Source organism: Ornithodoros turicata, unplaced genomic scaffold, assembly GCF_037126465.1.
Source record: "Ornithodoros turicata isolate Travis unplaced genomic scaffold, ASM3712646v1 ctg00000916.1, whole genome shotgun sequence".
NCBI lineage: Eukaryota > Metazoa > Arthropoda > Arachnida > Ixodida > Argasidae > Ornithodoros > Ornithodoros turicata.
This window is the reverse complement of record NW_026999418.1, coordinates 34,334-56,879: the sequence shown is the minus strand read 5'-3', so window position 1 is coordinate 56,879 and position 22,546 is coordinate 34,334. Positions and strand designations below refer to the sequence as shown.

General features: G+C 43.9%; 3 protein-coding genes across 4 annotated transcripts in view; 1 reads left to right on the top strand and 2 right to left on the bottom strand.

Moving 5' to 3' along the window:
- Positions 1-1,818: 1,818 nt before the first annotated feature.
- Positions 1,819-3,658, bottom strand: LOC135375690 (uncharacterized). The gene has a single exon (XM_064608345.1). It carries the CDS (start codon positions 3,641-3,643, stop codon positions 1,880-1,882), a length of 1,764 nt encoding a protein of 587 aa, XP_064464415.1. The 5' UTR covers positions 3,644-3,658; the 3' UTR covers positions 1,819-1,879.
- A 100-nt stretch (positions 3,659-3,758) lies between these two features.
- LOC135375691 (uncharacterized) overlaps positions 3,759-22,546 on the top strand; it is a 35,819-nt gene continuing 17,031 nt past the window's right edge. Inside the window, exons 1-2 of one of the 2 annotated variants that reach the window (XR_010417341.1) lie at positions 3,759-3,960; positions 5,108-6,265. The gene's annotated coding sequence lies outside the window, so the exon portion shown is untranslated. Of the gene's footprint in view, positions 3,961-5,107; positions 6,266-22,546 lie in introns of those variants that run through there. The other variant, XM_064608346.1, reaches the window with a different exon arrangement.
- On the bottom strand, positions 14,364-16,712 carry LOC135375709 (uncharacterized). The gene is made up of 3 exons (XM_064608365.1): positions 16,202-16,712; positions 15,656-15,688; positions 14,364-15,371 (listed from the first exon to the last, which is right to left on the bottom strand). The coding sequence occupies exons 1-3, from the start codon at positions 16,466-16,468 to the stop codon at positions 15,267-15,269; spliced, it is 405 nt and encodes a 134-aa protein (XP_064464435.1). The 5' UTR covers positions 16,469-16,712; the 3' UTR covers positions 14,364-15,266.

Below are 22,546 nucleotides of genomic sequence, written 5' to 3'. Positions count from 1 at the left end.
TACAAGTGCCTGCACGGGCCGCCTCTATTGCATCTTCCTCTGTTTTTGTCAGTGGGGTGTGGGACAGCCCAAAAAATAGGAAGCTTGGAAGACAAACGAGACCTTGCCAGTTTGGAACATTGCAGACATATCAGCAAGGCAGGTGTCCCCACGCTTGACGGAACCTTGTGATTTGATGGACCTTTTCCTTTGATGTGTCCTCTCTATAGGTGGGGTGCATTTGCGTAAGCTGGATCACCAGAAAGAGTGAAAAGAAGCACGCGTAAAGGCAGGATGCGCCGGTTCACCAGAAAGAGGGAAAAAGCACGGGTAAAGCTATGGTGTGACGTCATATGCATGCCACCTATAAAAGCACCTGATCAGTTACAAATATAATAACACTTTAAACGTCCATCTTTCAATCTTTTTACCCCTGTGCCTTTAGTAAAACGACTCTTGGCTGCATCCTGCATTTCTTCTCTCCATGCCTGAAAATCTGAAATCAGTAAAAATAAGCAATGTCCTCAGTTTCAACACAATCCTCATGTGTTTCGTAATTTTGTTGCTCCAGTTAAGAATACAGTATTAGAATTCTGAGTAAAAACACAAGTATAAAATGATAGGAATCATTAAGCACAACGAAAGATTACTGATAATTGTCGAAACCATTACTCATATACCAACTTCGGTGTTAAGATACAACAGGTGACAATTAGACAGTCCTATTACACAGATTTCACGAACACGTCCCCAGAATTCGTCCAACTTGGCACTATGGGTGTACATTACGCACCAGTCTGCCGGTTTGTGCCACTGAATCATTTGCTACAACACATGCAAAATAAGAGCGTTGAACGCGAATGGTGTGTAGCATGAGACGTACTTACCAGCTTCAGAATTCCACTCGTGCGTCTTAATTCACTTGGAAGTTATGTACATACACCTGGTACTGCTGCTGCCTGAACTAAGAGGGTGCAGCTGAGAAAAAGTGGACTGGCACTTGTTGCATCTGTAGTAACAGAGCGGCCCATTGAACAATTTTGTACAGACGCCCTCACCTTTTGAACCGACCATGAAACTCGCAGGCGTTGCTGAAACGACCACTCACCTGTTGAACATCGACGGACGAGCGGGACATCCAGCGAGGAACTTGAACGGAATATTTGACAAAGCTGCTTCACCGCTACCACAAACCACAAATCTCATTCTCAAGCAAACAAACCGCTGTCTGCTAGCGCATGCGCACGCGAAGCGAGCAGACGGCACGGCGGACGGCGGCGGCAAAGAGAGACACGTGACATCACTTCTAGCGCATGCGCAGCGCAACTGATTTTCCTCTCCTGAAGGCCAAGTCTCCTTGTCGTCAGCTCGCTTCTTGTGCGCATGCCCTACGACACAGCGGTTTGCCCCTAGGATGGATTTGTGAGCCAAGAAACCCCATGATACAAAACCTCGATGCATGTCTAGTTTAGCGGCGCCACTCATTTGAACATTGAAATTTACATACCTGAATAAATTATCCAAGATGGATCGTAATCCATAATAAATAAATGGCGGTCGGTTCCAGAAATTCTTCCAGAGAGCATTCTCCGACGGAAATTTTGAGCATCGGCGCCAACGACCATGTACATGCGCCCGTTGTTTACAAATGTGTACCTTCGCCCTCCTCCTCTCATCTTCCTCTCCTGTACCCCCTTGCCCTTGTTCAGCGGATTACTTCGGTCTTTTTTTGAAGGCTTTTGCGTGTCCGTGGGCACTTATATTTTACACATAGTTTCGTGCTTGCTCTCATGTTAACATTGGCAGCCAAAAAAGAAGAAGAAGAAAAGGAGAGATTGATTGGAGCGTGCTCTCTTCCATGTTTATTCGTTTGTTCTTCATGCCGGAAGTGCACCAGCGATTACGGTGTTTCACAAACTTTGACACCAACGCAGAATGAATCATCAATTATAAATCCGCCACCTTCCATGTCTTTCACTTTGCAAAGTTTACGTGTACCCCATCCAAAGTTAAAAGATGTAGTTGGCCGGAAGAAAATATTACGCTCGTCCTTGTGGGCATCATTAAAGTCTTCTACAGAGTATTCAATATTCTTCATCTTGTCCGTTGGATGAAACAATATAAGGGTGTAAGGAATGGAGAATGGCCACTTCAAAAGAGAATCCCTCCAGCCCCGAAGAATGCCCAAATACAAACCGAGGTAAAGGACGCCATCTTGTTTGTCGATGGCTAGTAGTAGCCTCGCAGAGTATCCACAGAGAACGAAAACATCAGAACTACGAATGGCAATCTTTCCTTCTCCTTCCTTTCTAAACTTTGAAAATCCTTGTATCTGACGGGAAACTTCGTTAGACTCAGACAACCAGACAAGATGTAGACTACTCGTAGCTTCTTCCATAGATTTCATTTTCTGGTTGATGTCGAGGACTACCCTCGCCATTGGTTTCATTTCCTTCGCTTCCGTATCCATGTTGATAAACTTCATCGCCTCCTCTGAATGCTGCAGTAACACATGTAGGTCTCGTTTTATGTCCTCCAGCTTTTCGTGGCCGTCGTCTAGCCGTGCCAACATACAGGACACATCGGCTATGCTATCTCTAACGCACTGAAGACATCGAGACACATCATTTGAATTCGACTCTACGCATTCCTTCGTCCTTCCAATATCCGAGGACAAGTTGATAACCTTTTCAGTGACTGCAGAAAAGTTCTTGTGAGTATCTTGCACCAGTCTTTCTAGTACAATGCCTGTCTTCGTAACCTCACTGTAAACTTTTGCCTGTTCCTCGTTGTGGTAATGAAACTGTTTGGCGACATTGCTCAGCTCAGCAGCTGCACAATCTTGTTTCTCGAGAACTTTCGACAAGTTGGTGTTCACATCTCCCAACGACGTTTCCAGTGTCCTGTTCACAGCCTCGTCGGAGATTCTCGATTGCTGTCGCACTTGCTCATGGAACTCCCTTCCAACGTGGCTCAGTGTAGTGTCTAAGTGTTCCTGTTTCTCGAGAATTCTCTTCAGCTGCTGTTCCATTAAAGTCATCTTCTCTCCGTTTTTTCTTACTGAGGCCAACGTCTCCTTCTGGAACTCGACAAGATCACCATGGAAATAATCCTCACCAGGCAAATACTTCCTGCGTTGGCAGCGTTGCGTGTAATGGTTGACAATCTGCCGACGAAGCACCTTGGCATTGCAAAGCTTGCACGTGACAGCTTGGAAATTGCACTCTTTCAGGAAATGATGCTTCATTTCTTCTACCGTTCCAACGAAACCACACCCATTCTTGGTATTCATGCACAATATTATCTGCGTTTCAACGTAACGTCTGTCAACCTTTAACATTTGTACACAACTTTCGTCGAAGCATTCGTTGTCCAGAGGACAACTTCGACCACTCTTGAGTAGACCATCGTAGCAGATTTCGCATAGTGCGTGGGAACATTGTAGAACGTACGTCTTACCCGGAACAACGTTGCATAAACTGCAAGACTGAGTCGGAGGCAGGTCTACAAATTCCACGGGTCGCCAATCCAGCGTTTCGCACACTCCAATGATGTATTTTTTGGACGGCATCTTCCGACACTTGAGCCGATACACGTCTGGCGCTTCTACTCCTTCACTGAGATAGTCGTTAACAAAGACTGACCCAGCAGGTACCGTTGCCATTGGATAGAGTCACTCCTATCTCTCTGTCCAGCTCTGATAACTCGTCACGCTGTCGCCGTGTGCACGTTTCAATGGAGATGACTGCAAACACTTCGTAGCAATGAATCCTTAAGCACTGCGTATCTGACGCAAAGCTTGAAGTCCAGTGATAAATAGCATAGAGTCGCTCTTAGATAACGTCGCTGTCTGGTCGGTTGGCCGGGTTGGGTGTCCTTTCTATGTCTCGGCGTGATAGCCTGTAACAGTAGTCGTCGTAGATGTAATTTTGTATTTGTTGATGTGTCTCCAGAGGAAAACGCATTTCCCATGAAAAGCAGGTAAATGGAGTAGATTTACACGAAAGTCTATTTGTGCCTATTTGCCATTTTTTTAAAATGTGATAGCATTCTTGGGCTACCCCCTCGGAAAGTTCAGTGGTACACTGTGGAACACTTTATTCACAAAGGCGTGAAATATAAGTAAGCATGGATGCCACTTGACGAGGTTCACCTCCCACATACCAGTGCAGCAGCGGAAAGGAACTGTTGATCACATTAAGATAATCGCTTTGTAAATCACTCTAGCAATTAACAGTAATAATAATAACAATGAAATACTCAAGAACACAAAAAATAGAGGGACGGTTAACGCTTAGATCGTCCAAACGCGTACGTTTCCAGAACGCCTGTAGGGGAATATAGGGTCCTGTGCCGGTATTCCAGAGGGAAAACTTCAAACAGAAAAGGAAGGAAGAGAGAGAAAGACATAAGGGATCGGGTAAAAAACGGCAATATGCATATATAATCACTTTATACGGTGACTAGCATAGCACATACGTGTATATTGGCTGCAGTCGCGGTTTGTAGCTGTCGCGTTTTTTGCCGGTTGCTGTTTTCTCCTACTCGCGGTCTTTCGCGTCGTGATATTTGTTTGTTGCTGATGTTGCCTGCCGCGATTTTTGTTTATCGCGGTTTTTGACGCGCGATTTTGACCCAGAACGAAGACGGACGAAGAAGCTCTCTTTCGTAGGCAGATCAGTCGCCAGACCATAAATAACGAATATGCAACCTACTATTCAATTGTTTTCCGCGTTGTATACCACTCAGACGAAGTGTTTCAGTAACAATGTCAAAAGCATAAAAGATGGAAAGCGCGTCGTGGAAAATGTGTGATCAACGATATTTGTCTGTAGCGAGTGAAACATGCAGAGTCAACGTGTTCTTTTTCACTTTCATCCGACCTGACTTCACCACACCCACAGGTGACGCTGAACTTCGCGTTACACGAGCGGTAACCGTCCTGTAATTTTTTGTCATAAATAGAAAGCGCATGTAGGGTTCACCACACCCTATTACAAAGTAGATTTCCCACTTCGAAGGTTATAGCTAAAAGGTGACACGGAAAGAGGCGTGTAAGCTGTCATTCGCCTTCAAATTATATCAAGCAGCGAAACAAGGAAGACTCACTATATTCTCAACGCTTCAGATGATGATGAAGGCAGCAACGTAAGAAACAAAGCAACAGGTATCTGAAACAACAGTGAGAGAAAACACCAAGAGGACGGTTCATCGTTTACTAGGTACGACGTACTACGCATTTTTATCTCCTCGCCATGCCAGTACTGGACAGCTGTTTCTGCCTTCTTGGGCCTGATCAGCAGTACACAGGCAGGAAACGTTTGAGCGGATGGCGTCAGAAGCTCACGTAATACGTGTCACCGGTCTGACGTTACAAAAAAAGTCAAACCTCCCGGCCTCTCGTCATTTCAAACAACCACCCGGCTGTGCATGTCTATACTTGCATGTAAACCACCCACCCCGCAGCTGTTGTAGCGGGAAAAAATACGACTGAAGTCGGCCCAGGGTGAAGAACGTGAACAAAGTCGGCCCAGGTGTTGTCAGTGCGCATGTCCCCACATGCGTGTAAAGTGCCCACGCGCCACCTGAAAAAAAAATGCGAACGAAGTCGGCCCAGGCTGAAAAATTGCCAAAGAAGTCGGCCCAGGGTGAAAAATGCACGATAAGGGCACGCTCAACTCTTCGGCCCGCTGGTAAGCACCCGGACAGCCCCTCACCGGCGCGCCACCCACCGCGCGCTGAAAAAAAAATCGCTAGAGAAGTCGACCCCGGTTGAAAAATGCGCGACGGTAAACGAACGCACATGCCTCCGCCAATGTGCCGACCACCGATCACTTCATCAGAATCTAACTAATTAAATTTGTGCCATATCGGAATATTCAGCTTAACTATTGTGCTTGAAGTTATGTACATCCTATGAGAACTTCGTAATTAAAAGTTCACTATGGTGCTCACGTATAATAATGTTAGACTTTTTATAATAAAACTTGTAATTTTGATTGTAATCGTATTGATTAAAAATATCTTATTTGATTAAATGTGCTACCCATTTTAGTTCTGATTAATTGAGAACTTATGTAATTACGATTAATAAAAAATATTGTGCATGATGTGTGGTACCCCTTCAATAGTATTGCATCATACCTGTAATAAGTATAACCTTTGTTACATGTATCGTACTGTGTTTCTTCTGCTTCAGGTTTTGTGGCCGGGTTTTTCACCTTCACATAGGGTCACTACATACTTGCCTACACTATTGACTTTAATAAATATATTTTCACTTGTACTTTTGGATGTCCTTTCCATGTCTATGCTTGCATGTAAACCGCCTAGTGCACACCTGTTGTATTGGCAAGTATTGAAGTCGGCACAGATGCAAAAATGGCGAAAGAAGTCGGCCCTGGCTTGAAAATGTGAGAGGGTAAGCGCGCACGCAGCCCTCCCGCCACGCGCCGCCCACCGGTAAGCGCAAGGACAACTCTCCACCCTCGCGCCGCCCGCTGGGCGCGGGATAAAATACGCGAGTGAAGTCGGCCCAGACGCGACGGTGTCGCTAGCCTGGTGGCAATGTGTGTGAATCTCACCCAATGTATACTAGAAGATACGAAGGCAGAAAAAATAGGCGATGTCAAGTTGCCGGTGGTGAGTAAATCAAAGAGTGATATTAAACGGTAGGAACAGCTTATTTATTTACACATGGTAAACAAGACTTTCGTGCACGAGACTGCACGTCTTCAGGTTACAAAAATGTAAACATGGTACAGGCACATGTATACAGTTGAAGGGGGAGTTCTGGCATGAGAGGGTAACAGGTTGATGGATTGGATGCACACAACAGATAAAAATCAGAACCTAAATACTAAAGCAGGGGTATCAGAAGCGAAACATAACGCGAGCCCAAGGGCTTATACACTTATACTTTGATACTTACACTTATACTTTGATTTTTATCTGTTGTGTGCATCCTTTCCATCAACCTGTTACCCTCTCATGCCAGAACTCCCCCTTCAACTGTATACAGGGTGTCCCAGAAAACGTGTCATTGAATTATAATAAAAAAACTACGCCACCTAGAATCATGCGCTCAACAGCATTTGTTCTTATTAGGTTTTTGCCACCTCCTAATGTGAATGTCATGTACTCCAAATTTAATTATGTAAATATTTGCGAACTGAACTCGGAAATTTGCAAAGTAAAGGTCACTTTTCTACCCCACCAATATGAAGAGCGTGCCGAATTCACTCAAATTCATGATAATTCACAGTGATACTCAGGAGCTATCCCATCGGAAAAAATAGCCGAATATCATGCTTTTCGGAGCACCGGACCATAGCGCGCGATGACTTTTTGAGCGCAATCGCTTGCAGTGCGACGAAAGGAAGTTCCGAAGCCAGCCCACAGAGTGATAGTAGAAAAAGTAACAGTTCCTAAAATTGGGAGAGGGAAAGCATTATCCCAGCGAAAGTCGGACGTGATAAGCCGTGCCTGTTTTATCTCTTTCTGCGATGTCGGGGAGGGCTGGGTTTCCAACCTCCTTTCGTCGGACTGACAAAGATTGCGCTGAACAATTCATCGTGCGCTATTCTGTGCGACCTCCGTAGAGCATGATGGGGTGTTGTTTCCAATGCAGCCCCCAATAGTCGGATTATCTCCGATGAATAGAAGGATTAGCCATTGTGTAGGGTACACCACTAGAGGGCGCTACGATCGACGCCTCACCACTAGGGGCCGCTGCTGTCGCATTCCGCGGATGACGTCATTGCTCCTTCGGGGAGCATGGTGAGAGATAGCGGGAGGCATTGGATGGCGATGCGAAATAGAGCGCCCCCTTGTGCAAGGCTGTGGTGGCGCTGCGGGCGACATGACAGACGCTCTCGGTGGCGGCTCTCCACGGCGGTGTCATGGTCTCGTGACCGCGATACGCGGCGTCGGCGGCAAAAGGGTTTTGGGTCCAGCGTTGTGTACGAGTCTTTGAGCGAGTTTATATTAATCTCACTCCGTTTATTGTTCAACTGATGGTTGTTGTTTGAGAGCTCAATTGCTATGCTGTGAGATTGGGGTGTACGGCACGCATACGGCATACGACAATATAAATAAATAAATATAAACAAAAGGACGTGCACGATAAATTACGCCACATTATTATGGCTTCCCGTGTTGCTACACTTTGCATTATAAAGGCGCTTTCGCTAACCAGTCCGTTCACAAACAGCCGTGTGCATCCCTTGGTGTATTTATTAGACTTGGATACTTTCCTTTTAATTGCCTAATAACGCTTTTGTGACTCGAGCGCGTATATTAGAAGGCTCCAGACTCGCGCAATATTATTTTGGTGATGGCGCATATGTTCAGACAAGAGCGGAGGAAAGTTGTTCCCCCCCATTTGCTTTATGTATTTATTCACCTCAGTATGTCATTCTCACATACTAGTTTAAATTTAATTAGCGATTAGTAATACTGCAGTATATGCAATTTAGCACACTACAGTGCTGTAAGATATATTGTACAAGCGCCTTGGCTGCAGAATCACTGGGTGGATATCTGTAAAATTTTAGTGCCTTCTTTTCTGTGGTGGTCACTGTCACTAATAGGGATTCAGTTAAGTGTTGTGGCAATTCCAATGTAAACAGTCATCTGCTATATTGGAAAGTGAGTGATTATGGTCAAACAAGTCAATTAACATGATACCTTCTACAATACCATCTGTGATTCCTAAATGTCAGTATACAACAAGTCAGTATATGACAAGGTATGAAGAAATGTTAACGTAGTGCATGCTATTCAAAGCAAGTTCTTCCACACCCCCCCCCCCATCTACAAACACCCAGAAAACAAAAACAAAAAAACTGGTCTTGGGTTTGCCTCTGGAAACATAATTTAACTACACAAATGCAGATATGTGCAGCCAAACACATTTGCCATAAGGAAAGCGTGAAGATTATTGCAGTTGCAACGGTCATGTCAGTAGGTCATGTACATCTTGGTATTTTCGAAATTTCCCAAACATTTCCATGTCTTTTATATTCAACATGCTGGACATCTAGTGTGCAACACCTGATATCGAATCAAAATCTGAGCCAGTATTCTCTATTGGGTCATGAACACACCGGTGTAACATGAGCAACAAAAAGGCAGACCACATGTCAACAAGTTGCAAACCGTTGTTTCATCTTGCACATTTGTCATGCTCATCTAGGTATTTTTGAAATTTCTCAAACATTTCCATATCTTTTATATTCAACGTGCTGGACATCTAGTGTGCAACACCTGATATCGAATCAAAATCTGAGCCAGTATGGGGTCATGAACACACCGGTGTATCCTGAGCAACAATAAGGTAGACGGCATGTCAACAAGTTGCAAACCGCTGTTCCATGTTGCACATTTGTCATGCTCATCTAGGTATAAAAGATACGGAAATGTTTGAGAAATTTTAAAAATACCTAGATGAGCATGACAAATGTGCAACATGGAACAGCGGTTTGCAACTTGTTGACATGCCGTCTACCTTATTGTTGCTCAGGATACACCGGTGTGTTCATGACCCCATACTGGCTCAGATTTTGATTCGATATCAGGTGTTGCACACTAGATGTCCAGCACGTTGAATATAAAAGATATGGAAATGTTTGAGAAATTTCAAAAATACCTAGATGAGCATGACAAATGTGCAAGATGAAACAACGGTTTGCAACTTGTTGACATGTGGTCTGCCTTTTTGTTGCTCATGTTACACCGGTGTGTTCATGACCCAATACTGGCTCAGATTTTGATTCGATATCAGGTGTTGCACACTAGATGTCCAGCACGTTGAATATAAAAGATATGGAAATGTTTGAGAAATTTCAAAAATACCTAGATGAGCATGACAAATGTGCAAGATGAAACAACGGTTTGCAACTTGTTGACATGTGGTCTGCCTTTTTGTTGCTCATGTTACACCGGTGTGTTCATGACCCAATAGAGAATACTGGCTCAGATTTTGATTCGATATCAGGTGTTGCACACTAGATGTCCAGCATGTTGAATATAAAAGACATGGAAATGTTTGGGAAATTTCGAAAATACCAAGATGTACATGACCTACTGACATGACCGTTGCAACTGCAATAATCTTCACGCTTTCCTTATGGCAAATGTGTTTGGCTGCACATATCTGCATTTGTGTAGTTAAATTATGTTTCCAGAGGCAAACCCAAGACCAGTTTTTTTGTTTTTGTTTTCTGGGTGTTTGTAGATGGGGGGGGGGTGTGTGTGGAAGAACTTGCTTTGAATAGCATGCACTACGTTAACATTTCTTCATACCTTGTCATATACTGACTTGTTGTATACTGACATTTAGGAATCACAGATGGTATTGTAGAAGGTATCATGTTAATTGACTTGTTTGACCATAATCACTCACTTTCCAATATAGCAGATGACTGTTTACATTGGAATTGCCACAACACTTAACTGAATCCCTATTAGTGACAGTGACCACCACAGAAAAGAAGGCACTAAAATTTTACAGATATCCACCCAGTGATTCTGCAGCCAAGGCGCTTGTACAATATATCTTACAGCACTGTAGTGTGCTAAATTGCATATACTGCAGTATTACTAATCGCTAATTAAATTTAAACTAGTATGTGAGAATGACATACTGAGGTGAATAAATACATAAAGCAAATGGGGGGGAACAACTTTCCTCCGCTCTTGTCTGAACATATGCGCCATCACCAAAATAATATTGCGCGAGTCTGGAGCCTTCTAATATACGCGCTCGAGTCACAAAAGCGTTATTAGGCAATTAAAAGGAAAGTATCCAAGTCTAATAAATACACCAAGGGATGCACACGGCTGTTTGTGAACGGACTGGTTAGCGAAAGCGCCTTTATAATGCAAAGTGTAGCAACACGGGAAGCCATAATAATGTGGCGTAATTTATCGTGCACGTCCTTTTGTTTATATTTATTTATTTATATTGTCGTATGCCGTATGCGTGCCGTACACCCCAATCTCACAGCATAGCAATTGAGCTCTCAAACAACAACCATCAGTTGAACAATAAACGGAGTGAGATTAATATAAACTCGCTCAAAGACTCGTACACAACGCTGGACCCAAAACCCTTTTGCCGCCGACGCCGCGTATCGCGGTCACGAGACCATGACACCGCCGTGGAGAGCCGCCACCGAGAGCGTCTGTCATGTCGCCCGCAGCGCCACCACAGCCTTGCACAAGGGGGCGCTCTATTTCGCATCGCCATCCAATGCCTCCCGCTATCTCTCACCATGCTCCCCGAAGGAGCAATGACGTCATCCGCGGAATGCGACAGCAGCGGCCCCTAGTGGTGAGGCGTCGCTCGTAGCGCCCTCTAGTGGTGTACCCTACACAATGGCTAATCCTTCTATTCATCGGAGATAATCCGTCTATTGGGGGCTGCATTGGAAACAACACCCGCATGATGTTGGGCTATTTTTTTCGATGGTATAGCTTCTGAATATCCCTGTCAATTATCATTAATTTGACTAAATTAGACACGCTGTTCACATTGGTGGGGTAAAGAAGTGACCTTTACTAGGCAAATTTCCGACTTAAGCTCGCAAAAATTTACATAATTAAATTTACGTTACACGACATTCACACGAGGAGGTGGCAAAAACCCAGTAAGAACAAATGCCATTGACCGCATGACTCTAGGTGGTGTAGTTTTTTAATATAATTCAATGACACGTTTTCTGGGACACCCTGTATATGTGCCTGTACCATGTTTACATTTTTGTAACCTGAAGAAGTGCAGTCTCGTGCACGAAAGTCTTGTTTACCATGTGTAAATAAATAAGTTGTTCCTACCGTTTAATATTACCCAATGTATACTACTAATACGGAAGTTGGGGAAACCACCCGAACTTCCGGTGTAGACTTTCCCCCAATAAACGTCGCGGGCGTTTCACGTCATACACTAAGGAAACCCAATACATAATATCTAGACTTTTACACAGATCGGACGAGTTGAGGGTTGAAAGCGAAACCGCTTTTCGGCTCCTCGTTTAGAGTAGTTGGCGGCTCTGCAGAGATGAAACGTTTCAAGTGTAACTTGGAGGCACCATGTAGGTTCGTTATCGATACAAGCAAAGCTATTTACCAGGTTCTGGTCAGAGACCATTTAATTCATTCTGAAGTTGTGTACATTTATCTGGTGCTGATGTTGCCTGGGCCGAGAGAGTACAGCTTAGAAAAAGTGGACTTGCGCTTGATGCATATCAGTAGTAACAAAGCGGCCCACGAAACAGTTTTGTGCAGACGCCCTCATCTTTTCAACCGACCATGCAACTCGCAGGCGTGAAACATTCCCTCATCGACGGACATGAAACATTGACGGGCGTCTAGTGAACTTGAACGGAATATTCGACAAATTTGCTTCATCACCGCATCCTCGAGCAATGGGCACGCGAAGCGAGCTGCCGGCAAGGTGGTGGCAGCAAAGAACGACACGTGACATCAATGCTGGCGCATGCGCACTGCAATCAATTTGGGTGTACCCTGTTACCCACTCTTAATAATAAAACTTTTGTAATCCACGCTAAGAAACCCACTCTTCAAACTCCATCCCTTTGAAATCCACGCTGTCAAAGTACATCACATTGGGTCTATGCAGTCCAGTGTTAAGCATGGTTCCACGTGAGAAAATCCGTGTTTAAGAGGGTCACACTCCAGAATAACGAGTCTTTATGCAATTCTGTGTCGTATTCAGCATGTATCTCTCAATTATTTATTAATTTAATTAAGTTATAGGCGTAAATAACTACGCGTATGAATACTAGGAAAACAACGCTTCAGCGGCTCGCCTACCATTGGGAACGAGGCTATCTCAGAAAATGGAGTAGCGACGGAGCTGTATGGTTCGTATGGTGTTGCGGATGTGCTGCATAAAAAGGATAATCATTGCAAGCTCTAATAAAGCATCTGTTTCTTCTGTCGATTTCGTCAGGTATTTTTCAGACTTGTAACGACTTGGTGTGCTAACACGCGTGCAACTCATGAAGGAATTCATGGGTTAAGTGACATTCATGCAGTCGTAGCTGTTTTGGACAGGAACACGGGTAGTGAAAAATGTCAGAACAGAACGAGCAGGACGAGCCTCAGGACCACTGCTTTAGGTACGTTCATGATCGGAGTGCTCAATACTTGATCCCGTGAGATTCACTACGACGCAGGAAACAATCAAAGTGTTTGTGCGGCGTCTGTGCTCCCCAGGAACCTGATGAGTAGCTATATGCTGCAGTGCTGGTGAAGTGGCAGAGTTGTGCAATGACGGCGAAGTACAGTGTAAGCACGCATCACACTTTGTTCCCAGCTCTCTGTCTTCGGCCGGAACTTCTGGTGGTGTATCCACCGCAGTATTGCAGCACGATCACAGTCTTCGCCTACTGTGCCCACGATAGATAGGCACGTTGAGCCATCCTTATTTTCGCAGTTGTCGTCGTTGTTTGCACACGCGACGAATGCCCCATGAAAGTTTCGAAGGCTCTAACCAACTGTGCAACTCAAGGGCCTGGTTAGAATTAGAATGATTGTCAGGAAATTAACTGTGCTACGTGTTTAGGAAAGTGTACTTTCTTTTTACAGCTACGTCAGGTTCACTGCTTATTGTGTGTTTACAAGCTGAGTTTGGAGATTCCTTGGACCAAGAAACAGACGACAGATACCTGGGTGTGTCGTCCGCATGATTCGCCAACGTTTTTCCATCCCGGTCCTATCAGGGCTATCATCTTTAGTGTGCCTCATTTCCTGTTCACACCTACACCATAACAGACTTGTGTAGTTTCCAGTTGAGAAGTGAGAAACAGAATCTGTGTTACCACAGTAATCCCGAGAAGTGCACAGAAATATGCAGGAGCAATAAACTACTTGGCCATAAGTGACAGTTATACTTTTAATGGTAGTGTAATGCTTCCTATCGTTGGCATAGCATGTGAGGGATATAACACGTCAAATAATTTCAGGTAATGTTTCATAACTCACTAATGGTACAGTTACACCTCGTTATCATAGTAAGTGATACATCTGTCTGAGAATGTCCACAATTTGTCATTCCCACGGAAGATTGTTCTGCCTTGATACAGCAAAACAAATTTTGACACCTGTTATTGATCCAATTTTTTCAGCACCACTGTTTTGAAAACAGCTTTCAAGACTGTAACTTCAGAGATCCTTGGCAGAGCATTACCTCTTGTCTATGTATTATAATAATTATTATAATGACAGGCAATAAGTTACGCAAATGTGAATAAATATTTGTGCTGACTGAGTGTTGACCATTCAAGAGCCATTGCACAAGTCCACATCCAACTCTTCATGCACAGATATTTATTATTTGCTATGCACAGACAGTTATCAGCGTGCACCACACTGGCAATGTACCTCGGGATCTAAAGCGGGGACTCACAAAAAAACAGCTTCGTAAGTACTTCAATTGCAATGAAAATCTATAATTGTGTTCCTTACATTTCTGGACGGTTTCATGAACCTCGGGTAATTAACATGGGGTAGACGAGTTCCACCTTCATACCTTTTCCAAACGCACAATCAGTAGTTCACCGAGAACCTCAAGCTTAGGGGGGTGTTGCAAAAAAAAAAATAAAATTGAGGCTGCGGTTACATTATAACAGTGGTACACAGGAAAAAAACTCAGGGTGTTGTGGGGGATCTGGATCGATCTCTGGGCACAACCAAGTGTAAGATTTTGGAAGGGTTAGTACATCCTGAAATGACCATCATGCCTCAGACCCCACTACTCGAATAATGCACCTCCCTTTTACAGTAAGAGGCCTCTTACTATCTACGGCATATCCTATCAAAGCTCACAGGACAGCAAATTTGGCCAATGCTTATGTGACAGTGCCTCGTTGAACATGCAGCTTTTCTGTTGAATTGGCACTACATCTCTGGTAGCCCCTTTAATGTCTGGAGGTAGGTGCATCATTTTACATTTAACCAGCAGTAATTTATAGCTTTGCAAAAAAGGAAACAAGGGCTTAATCTCAACGCTGCATCAGCATCATTCATCATCTCACAATAAAGTTGCTGTTGTCAGCCTGTGCACAAACATTTGGGTGGACCTGAAAAAGACCTTTTTTTTCTTCTTTGTTTTTCGTTTCCTTCTTTCAAGTTATTTTGTCTTGGCATGTAGCTGTGAGATGTCAGTAGAAGCCATGAAGTCATTCTCTTTACTTCTTGAACATGGATGAAGAAAGCACTGTTCTGGAAGATCCTAATTTGTCAGAGGCGTAGTAAAGGCCTTAGTGTAAAAACAGGTCTCTCAGCAAAATTGTCGTGCACACACGTACATTGTTTGATGCCGTTTCATGGATGGATGGGACTTGGATCAGCAGCACCTGGTCCTTCTATAACACAGAACGTCAAAAGTGCACCTCAAGTTGGCTACGACAACCGCAAAAACCGCCGCCCTACAGCACACAAACAGTTCACAAACAGCGAGATAAAAGGAAACTGTGAAGTGGTTTATGGCGCTTATGTTACGGACAGAGGTACTACTTGTATATAGTGCCTGTTTCTAACACCAGCACACAGACAGCGTCAGTTCCTCCTTTTAGTGATCGGGGTTCATAGTTTGCGAATTGTTCTGTGTCAAAAAAGTGTAAACACATTATTTAAGTAATATACCTACCACTTGCGCTTGACCCTGTCGAGCTGCCTGCAGCTGTAATACACATGAAAACCAATCATGTCTGCCACCTTCCACAAAAGGAGACCAAAATCACAGGTTCAGTAACAGGGAAAGTTTCATGATGCTACTGAGCTACTGAGAACGTGTGGTGTCGTCTTTTTTGTTCCGTGTCTCCGGTTTTATCGTCGTTTTACAATGTACCAGCTCGCCTGCACCCTTGCACTTCTACCATTGGCTTTTCTCGTTGTCGGACAACAAAAAAGACGACACGACACGTTCTCAGTAGCTCAGTAGCTCTCTGAGAACGTGTCGTGTCGTCTTTGTTGTTCCGTGTCTCCGGTTTTATCGTCGTTTTGAGAAAAGCCAATCACGGTCATATCAATGACATCATGTTCTTTTACTTGTTTATTGTATTTTATTTATCTAATTATTAATCATAGGTTAGGGGATACGTTATGTTGTACCGATTTCGTCTTTTGCTGCTAAGTTACTCACGCGCAAGAGTGACAGATCCGATTGGGAAACTACATAGACATTGTGACTTACTGTCGAAGTTGCTGGCTCCCTTTGTTCGTGGAACACTGTCGGAACGGCGTCAAGTTTCAGCTCTTTCCTTTTTTGTGTCAATCCAAGTTGCACTTGCATGATGTTCTCATCCAGGTACACATTATTGGTGAAATGCGAGGAGCATACACGGACAGCATGAACACTCCTCGCTTCATCTGGATACCCGCTAGTGATGTAGCTGCTTCCAACTTTCGCTTCGTCTGGGGTCTGGCTGTAGCTGCACCCTAGGCGTGCGAAACCAAACATCCAGGTTTTCGAAGGAAGTTTTCCTGGAGTCAGGAACGCTGCGTCGGTTTCCAAACGACATCTCACGCGAAGGATGCAAGCGTAGAGATTCTCCCTATTCACAAAGAGTATCCGCGTCACTAGAAAGTGTCACATGTGAATACGGGCGACGTGCAGGAAAAAACAAAAACAAAAAACAAAGCAGCCCCAGACTTGGCGGCAGACGACAGCGTCCTTCACCGCGTCGTCACGCGATGTTGTTGGCGCTGGCGCTTTCGAGGATGAAAACGAAACCGGATCTTTTAAATTGGATTTCTTATCAGCCGCGCGGTTTTCGAAGGAGAAAATTTGGCAAATTGCTCGTGGTAGTGTACCGAACACATTGGTATTGGATTCGTAACCATGGTTCCGGATGCGACAGTCCCTTTAATAATCTGGACTCCTGCCCCTCTCCATAAAATTGGTTGGCCTATGCCTAAATCGAGCCCACGAGTGCCTGCCCTCAAAAGCTCTTGTGAAAATTCTGAACTCCATGGGACATTATTTCCTTCCTCACACCAACAGCAGCTATGGGGTAGAGTGTCGCCCCTGTCAATGAAACTCCCCATTCATCTCAAAATAAAGTTGATGTCGGAACGATTAACTCCATTTCTTATAACGTTACTGAACAGCATCTGCAACTTCTGGGAGGTGGTTTAAACCACTCTTATAACTACATGTTCTGTGTAACCTAGGAATGCTGGTATGTGGATGGAGTGGCTAATTTGTCACAGTACCACAAATTGGAACACAAATGGCTGATAAATCTGCTACAGAATCTGGGCCAAGAGGATGAGCACTTGGAATGATCACAGTTTTTAGTACCATGCAGAGGAAGATAGAGTAGAATACCGTCAAATGTTGTACTACTTTTTCTGAATTAGTTGTAATTATGCTGCAGCTACATAGGCAGCAGTTAAAATGCTACTCACAATTGCCGAAACTTCATGCTAGCACACAATTCTTTTTACAGACTTTGGTTGGTGATGTGATGAATGTTTCGGTGACTTCCGTAGGCCCGGTTTCACCAACTCTGGTTAACTGAACCAAGATCAAGGGTTGGCAATTCTTGAATTTAACACACACTTCTTTTTTTTCATCGGTGATGTGGTGAATGTTTCAGTAATAATAACTCCTTTAGTGAAGCAGAGTTTAATGACCGTTCATCTTAGTTCAGATGCTGAAAAGGTTGGTGAAACTGGGTCATAATGTAGCCTCTGTGTTCTGGTGCTGCGCAATGGTTTTTCAAGGGATTCAAACTACAAAAAAGGTTAATAATAAAAAATTTATTGGCATAACTATTTATACCTACGTACATACATGTCCTGGACAGCACGTAAGAAACTCAACAGAATATAAATGTCATCATGGCGTTGGTAGACAGGCTGAAACCGAAACAAATCGGAAGGGGAGGGCTGGGTTCCACGAATGGGCACTTGTTCGCTGCCTCCTGTTCAAAGAAAAGGACCGGACGTCATGTGCCCTTTCAGAGACCACCGTAATCCCCTCAAGACTGTGCCTTTCTGGCGCGAACTTGTCCCCCCCCCCCCCAGCTTTGAGCGTAGCTCAACTGTACCAAATTGGTGGCGCTGTGGAACAGTATGATGTCATTTGTTTACAAACCGGAAGAGATCTATTGATGCAGCAGGATATAAAGTCCACATACTTCTGTGCAGTTCTGTCCATTTTCTTAAGCCTCTCTGTGTTTCCTGTGCTACTTCTGCATTTCACGCCCATTCACCATACTCAAACCACAATATGACAGTATGTGTTGCCTGTTTGTTTAGCCTTTTACAAACTTATTTATACATACTGCAGCCATTATTATGGCTATGGCAGGAGCGAGCAGTCTGCAAAGATTTGTTCAAGGTATCTTCCGTGTTTCCACCACCAATAGCATTCTGTTTGGCAATTGTAGAAGGCAAAAAGCTGTACTTAAAAACGTTGATACCTGAACAGAGGACACAATATTCAGATGATGAGCACAGCCTAGTGAATAGGATCCTGGGAGGACAAAGTATGAATCCTCTAAGCTGATCCTCAGCTTAGAGTGCCTCCGCCTAGTGATAAACCTAACAGCCTTCAACTGAACCATTTCCAAACCGTTTCCAAGGCACTTTGTACAAGGGTTTTGTATGCCAGCGGCGTAGTGTCTGCGAAAGGGAGTTTTCGTGTGCACTTCAAGAAGACATTTTTTAAGAGCCTTAGAAGACACGTAACTAATATGTGATTTCCACTAAAGATCGGAAGAGAGGTGCACCCTCAAACCCTCAACGCAATTAATAGTAGGACCAAAATTACGAGGGAATATATTGAGGTTTGTCTCGTTCACAGAAGACATCATTGCACACTCTACAAAGTTGATCTGTAGTTGGCATGGCCTACATCAATCATAAACACTGCAAACGACTCATTCAGCATAGTCGGTCCGCGGTACGGAAAGTGAACCGCGTCATTGCCCATTGTGAACATGGCCACGCAACAGTGCTTGCGGCTTTGCATTTCTCACTAGTTTGTTTCATCACTTTGTTATGAGATGAGTAATGCCTTGCCAATTCAACACGAACATAATTATACTTTGGAACAACTTATTTGCAAAGCATACGTACTCGTATGCACTTCCTTTAATCGCTCCAGGAGTCTTTCTCTCCCGTAACATATCTCAGCAGATGCAGCATATCATAAAGGTAACACAATTTTGACACAGTATTTGCTTGATATATCCAACAAGCAGAGATATCGAATCTTTGTGCCAAAATGGTGTGCCACGTGTCCGTGTAAAGACGAGTCGCTTAGATGGAATAGGTATAGCACCTTGATGTTGAATTCAAGAAGTTAATGTTTGACAACATATATGTCATGGGTTAAATAGAGCAGTATATAATACACATCAGAAGAATTCCAACACGTCAGTGCTTTACATTTACCTGTTATTCCAATGTTTACTCTCCCTTCTATTTGAATTATGTATTTCAGAATCATTTTTGTATTATTGAATTTTAATTTGGCAATCCTTTCCCACGTCTTGTGAGAGACAGGTTAGCAATGTAAGCAGTGTTTATGTGCCTCTCACAACCTGCATTTTTATGTCTGAGGCTGTTTTTTTGACAAGAGGGCAAGGGTGCCGGCAACATGGCACACGTTCACAAAAATGCAGAACCAGAGAGACACACACACACAAAAAAAAAAATTACAGCATAACACAGTCCCAATCATTTTGGCGTGTCCGTTTTTCTGTGTCGTCTGTTCCACATTTGTATTTTTTTTTTTTTTTCGTGTGTAGTTTCTGGATTTTAAGCCCAAGAGCAGTTGCTGTAGAGGATGCTGAGAACATGCGAAGCATACATTTTCTCATTCTCACATTATGCTGTAAGCAGTGTGAAATACAACTCAAAAGGAATTTAATGAGGGAGAACTTGTCACCAAGAGTAGTGTGGGAACATCGCAAAGGAAAAATAATTCTAAACCATAATGGATTCCTATCCTATTTAATGGCACAGCATCAGATAAAAGTTATTCAAATAATATTAAAGAAGTAACCGTGCAAATTATCAGTCAAACATTGAATCTGGCTGCAGTACACTACAATGTGTCACATGTAACAATATTAGTATACCTCAGTGTTTCCAAAACTGACACACAGACTTTAGGGAGGCCGCAATAATCAAAGCGGGGGTTACACCACTTGGCGAAAAGAGAAAGCAGATGAAGTGAACGCAATATGCGACAAAACCAAGGAAACTATTTCGCTACAACTGCAATATATTGAAGTTGTTTTACAAAAATTGAAGTTCAGTTCAGCGCACAAACACTCGGGAACCGAGCTAACGTGCTTTCCGTCAGGTCCGTCGCATTATTTCTCACTGTATCATGACGAGACCCCCGAACCTACAGCATACGTCACTTGCGCACAGTAGTATAACACTTATATTATTGTATATGTGTCAGGGCACGCACACAAGCACAGACGAGGAAAGATATCTGCTGTCGCACACACAGTCTTCCCGAAAGCTATGCCGTCTTCGTTCATGCACCCACGAATCCACAGGAAGACCGCCGAGGCCTTCCCACACTCTCAGGAATGAAACGGATAAATTTACGCTTACGTCCAGTCTTACCCTTACTAAGCGTAAAGTTCGACAAAATCGCAGACGCCGTATCCGTCAAGCTCTGTTTTATTCCTAGTACCCGTAAACGCGCTCGCTGTAAGCGTAAAGGGCGGAGTTTTATGCGTAAATGGGACGGAGGGCATGATTTACTCTTATATCCTGACGCATACGATTTCGTCTTGACGGATAAACTGAGGCTCTGCATTGGAGTATTAGCTCTTTACGCCTAGATTGACGCATATTGTTTTTCAATTGTTATACAGGCCCTGCATTCTGAGAACATGCGCATGGTTCCGTGTGCAAAGCGTCTTTCCTTTCGCTTGGTTAACGGTCACTCTGGCTTCTGGCGTCTCACGGTCTCACATCATGCAGTGTATCAGTGCACATCATGCAGTGTCGTGCAGCACATACAAAATCAACAGAGACGCTCAACGCTCGTCAGCGCCGTACTCCCTGCCAGCTGCCCTGTTCCCGTACTTGTTCGCGAAGTCGACGACTTTTAGTTTGAAGCCGCTGTCGTGGCTGTGCCTCAGCGTTGTAGCCATGCCTCACCTCTAACTGCCGCGCCCGTGCCCACGAATGCTGCTGCTCTCGTCAAATGAGAACTGACGCTTAGCTGACCACGTTTTATCCCGATGACAGGTGTATTGAACCCTTCCTGTGGGTCTGCCGACAAAGGAGACCGTGGGGAAGGCCACAAACCCTGTCCACATTCCGGTGTCGGCAATTCGGCACATGTCGGCACATTCCGGTGTCGGATGTATAACAAAGGAGGTCAGTTCTAGTGTTCCACTAAGATCGGATTGTGCCCTCGTTGCGTGTTTTTCGTGGATTGACGGGTTAGTCCACTCGAATGTGGAGTGGACCCGCCCCTGTTCGGTATTGTTCGTGCACTGGCACGGCGGTCCTGTTCCGAAAAACATGAGGCACTGTCGACCCTTTCGTTTAACCCGGGGTATGGGGAAAGTACAAGGGAAAAATAGTCACCAGATAAGCCGCACCCACGGATAAGCCGCAGAGCGTCCGCGAAAAAAATAAATCGCGCATAAGCCGCGGCTAATACGCGTGAAAATACGGTATGTCAAATAGTTTGAAGATGCGTGGCGTCAAGCAGCGTAGGAACCTCACATCTGAATGATAAATCATTAAAAATACCCACCAATTATTTTCAACTACTTTCAGCACCAATATGCCTCCTAGGGCCAAGGCTTTAATATATGTTTGAAATAAACAAATTGAAGAGGTCGACCGGACTGCCCTGCCTGATCCGGCGTGGAATCACCCTATATATAATTAGTTTATGACCTATCTGCTATGGATTTCTTTTTATATATGTCTGATATTCTGTGTACCTCGATGCCTCATCCTGTGATATAACGCTCATTAAATGTTTTTCCATTATAAACGTACTTTAATTCAATTACTAGCTCATATAGCTAGTCTACAATTTATATTTTGTTGTGTTGAAGTGTTGTGAAGATGCACAAATGTCATTTGATAATTCTCTAAAATATTGCAGGTGTTGTAATCTGTTGGTTTATGGCTAGTATGCTGTTCCCATTTTTTTAATGTTTGGTCCCGTGCACCTTATGCCACATCATTTTCAGGCAGTAGGTGCAATATCCTATAAACACATGCATGTATCTATTATTCCGGGCTCTTTCCTGCAATAAAGTGGAATTATTTGGCGAATTTTTGTTGCATTGCGGTTTAGATGCGTGCTACTAACGCTGTGGGAAGTACTTCCATGTATTCAGATGTTCTGATTTAAATGAGATAGCGGCGTACGCGGGCTATAGTGAGACGATGAACCCAGTTCAAGTGATGCACTCGTGCTTCTTTTTTTTCTTTTGACTGGCGCTAGAACTCTTGTATATTGCTTGCCTTGCGCAAGAACGTGCCTTTTATATCTGTTATTCACGTGATGGATGGGTTTGTCTGCGTCATTCGA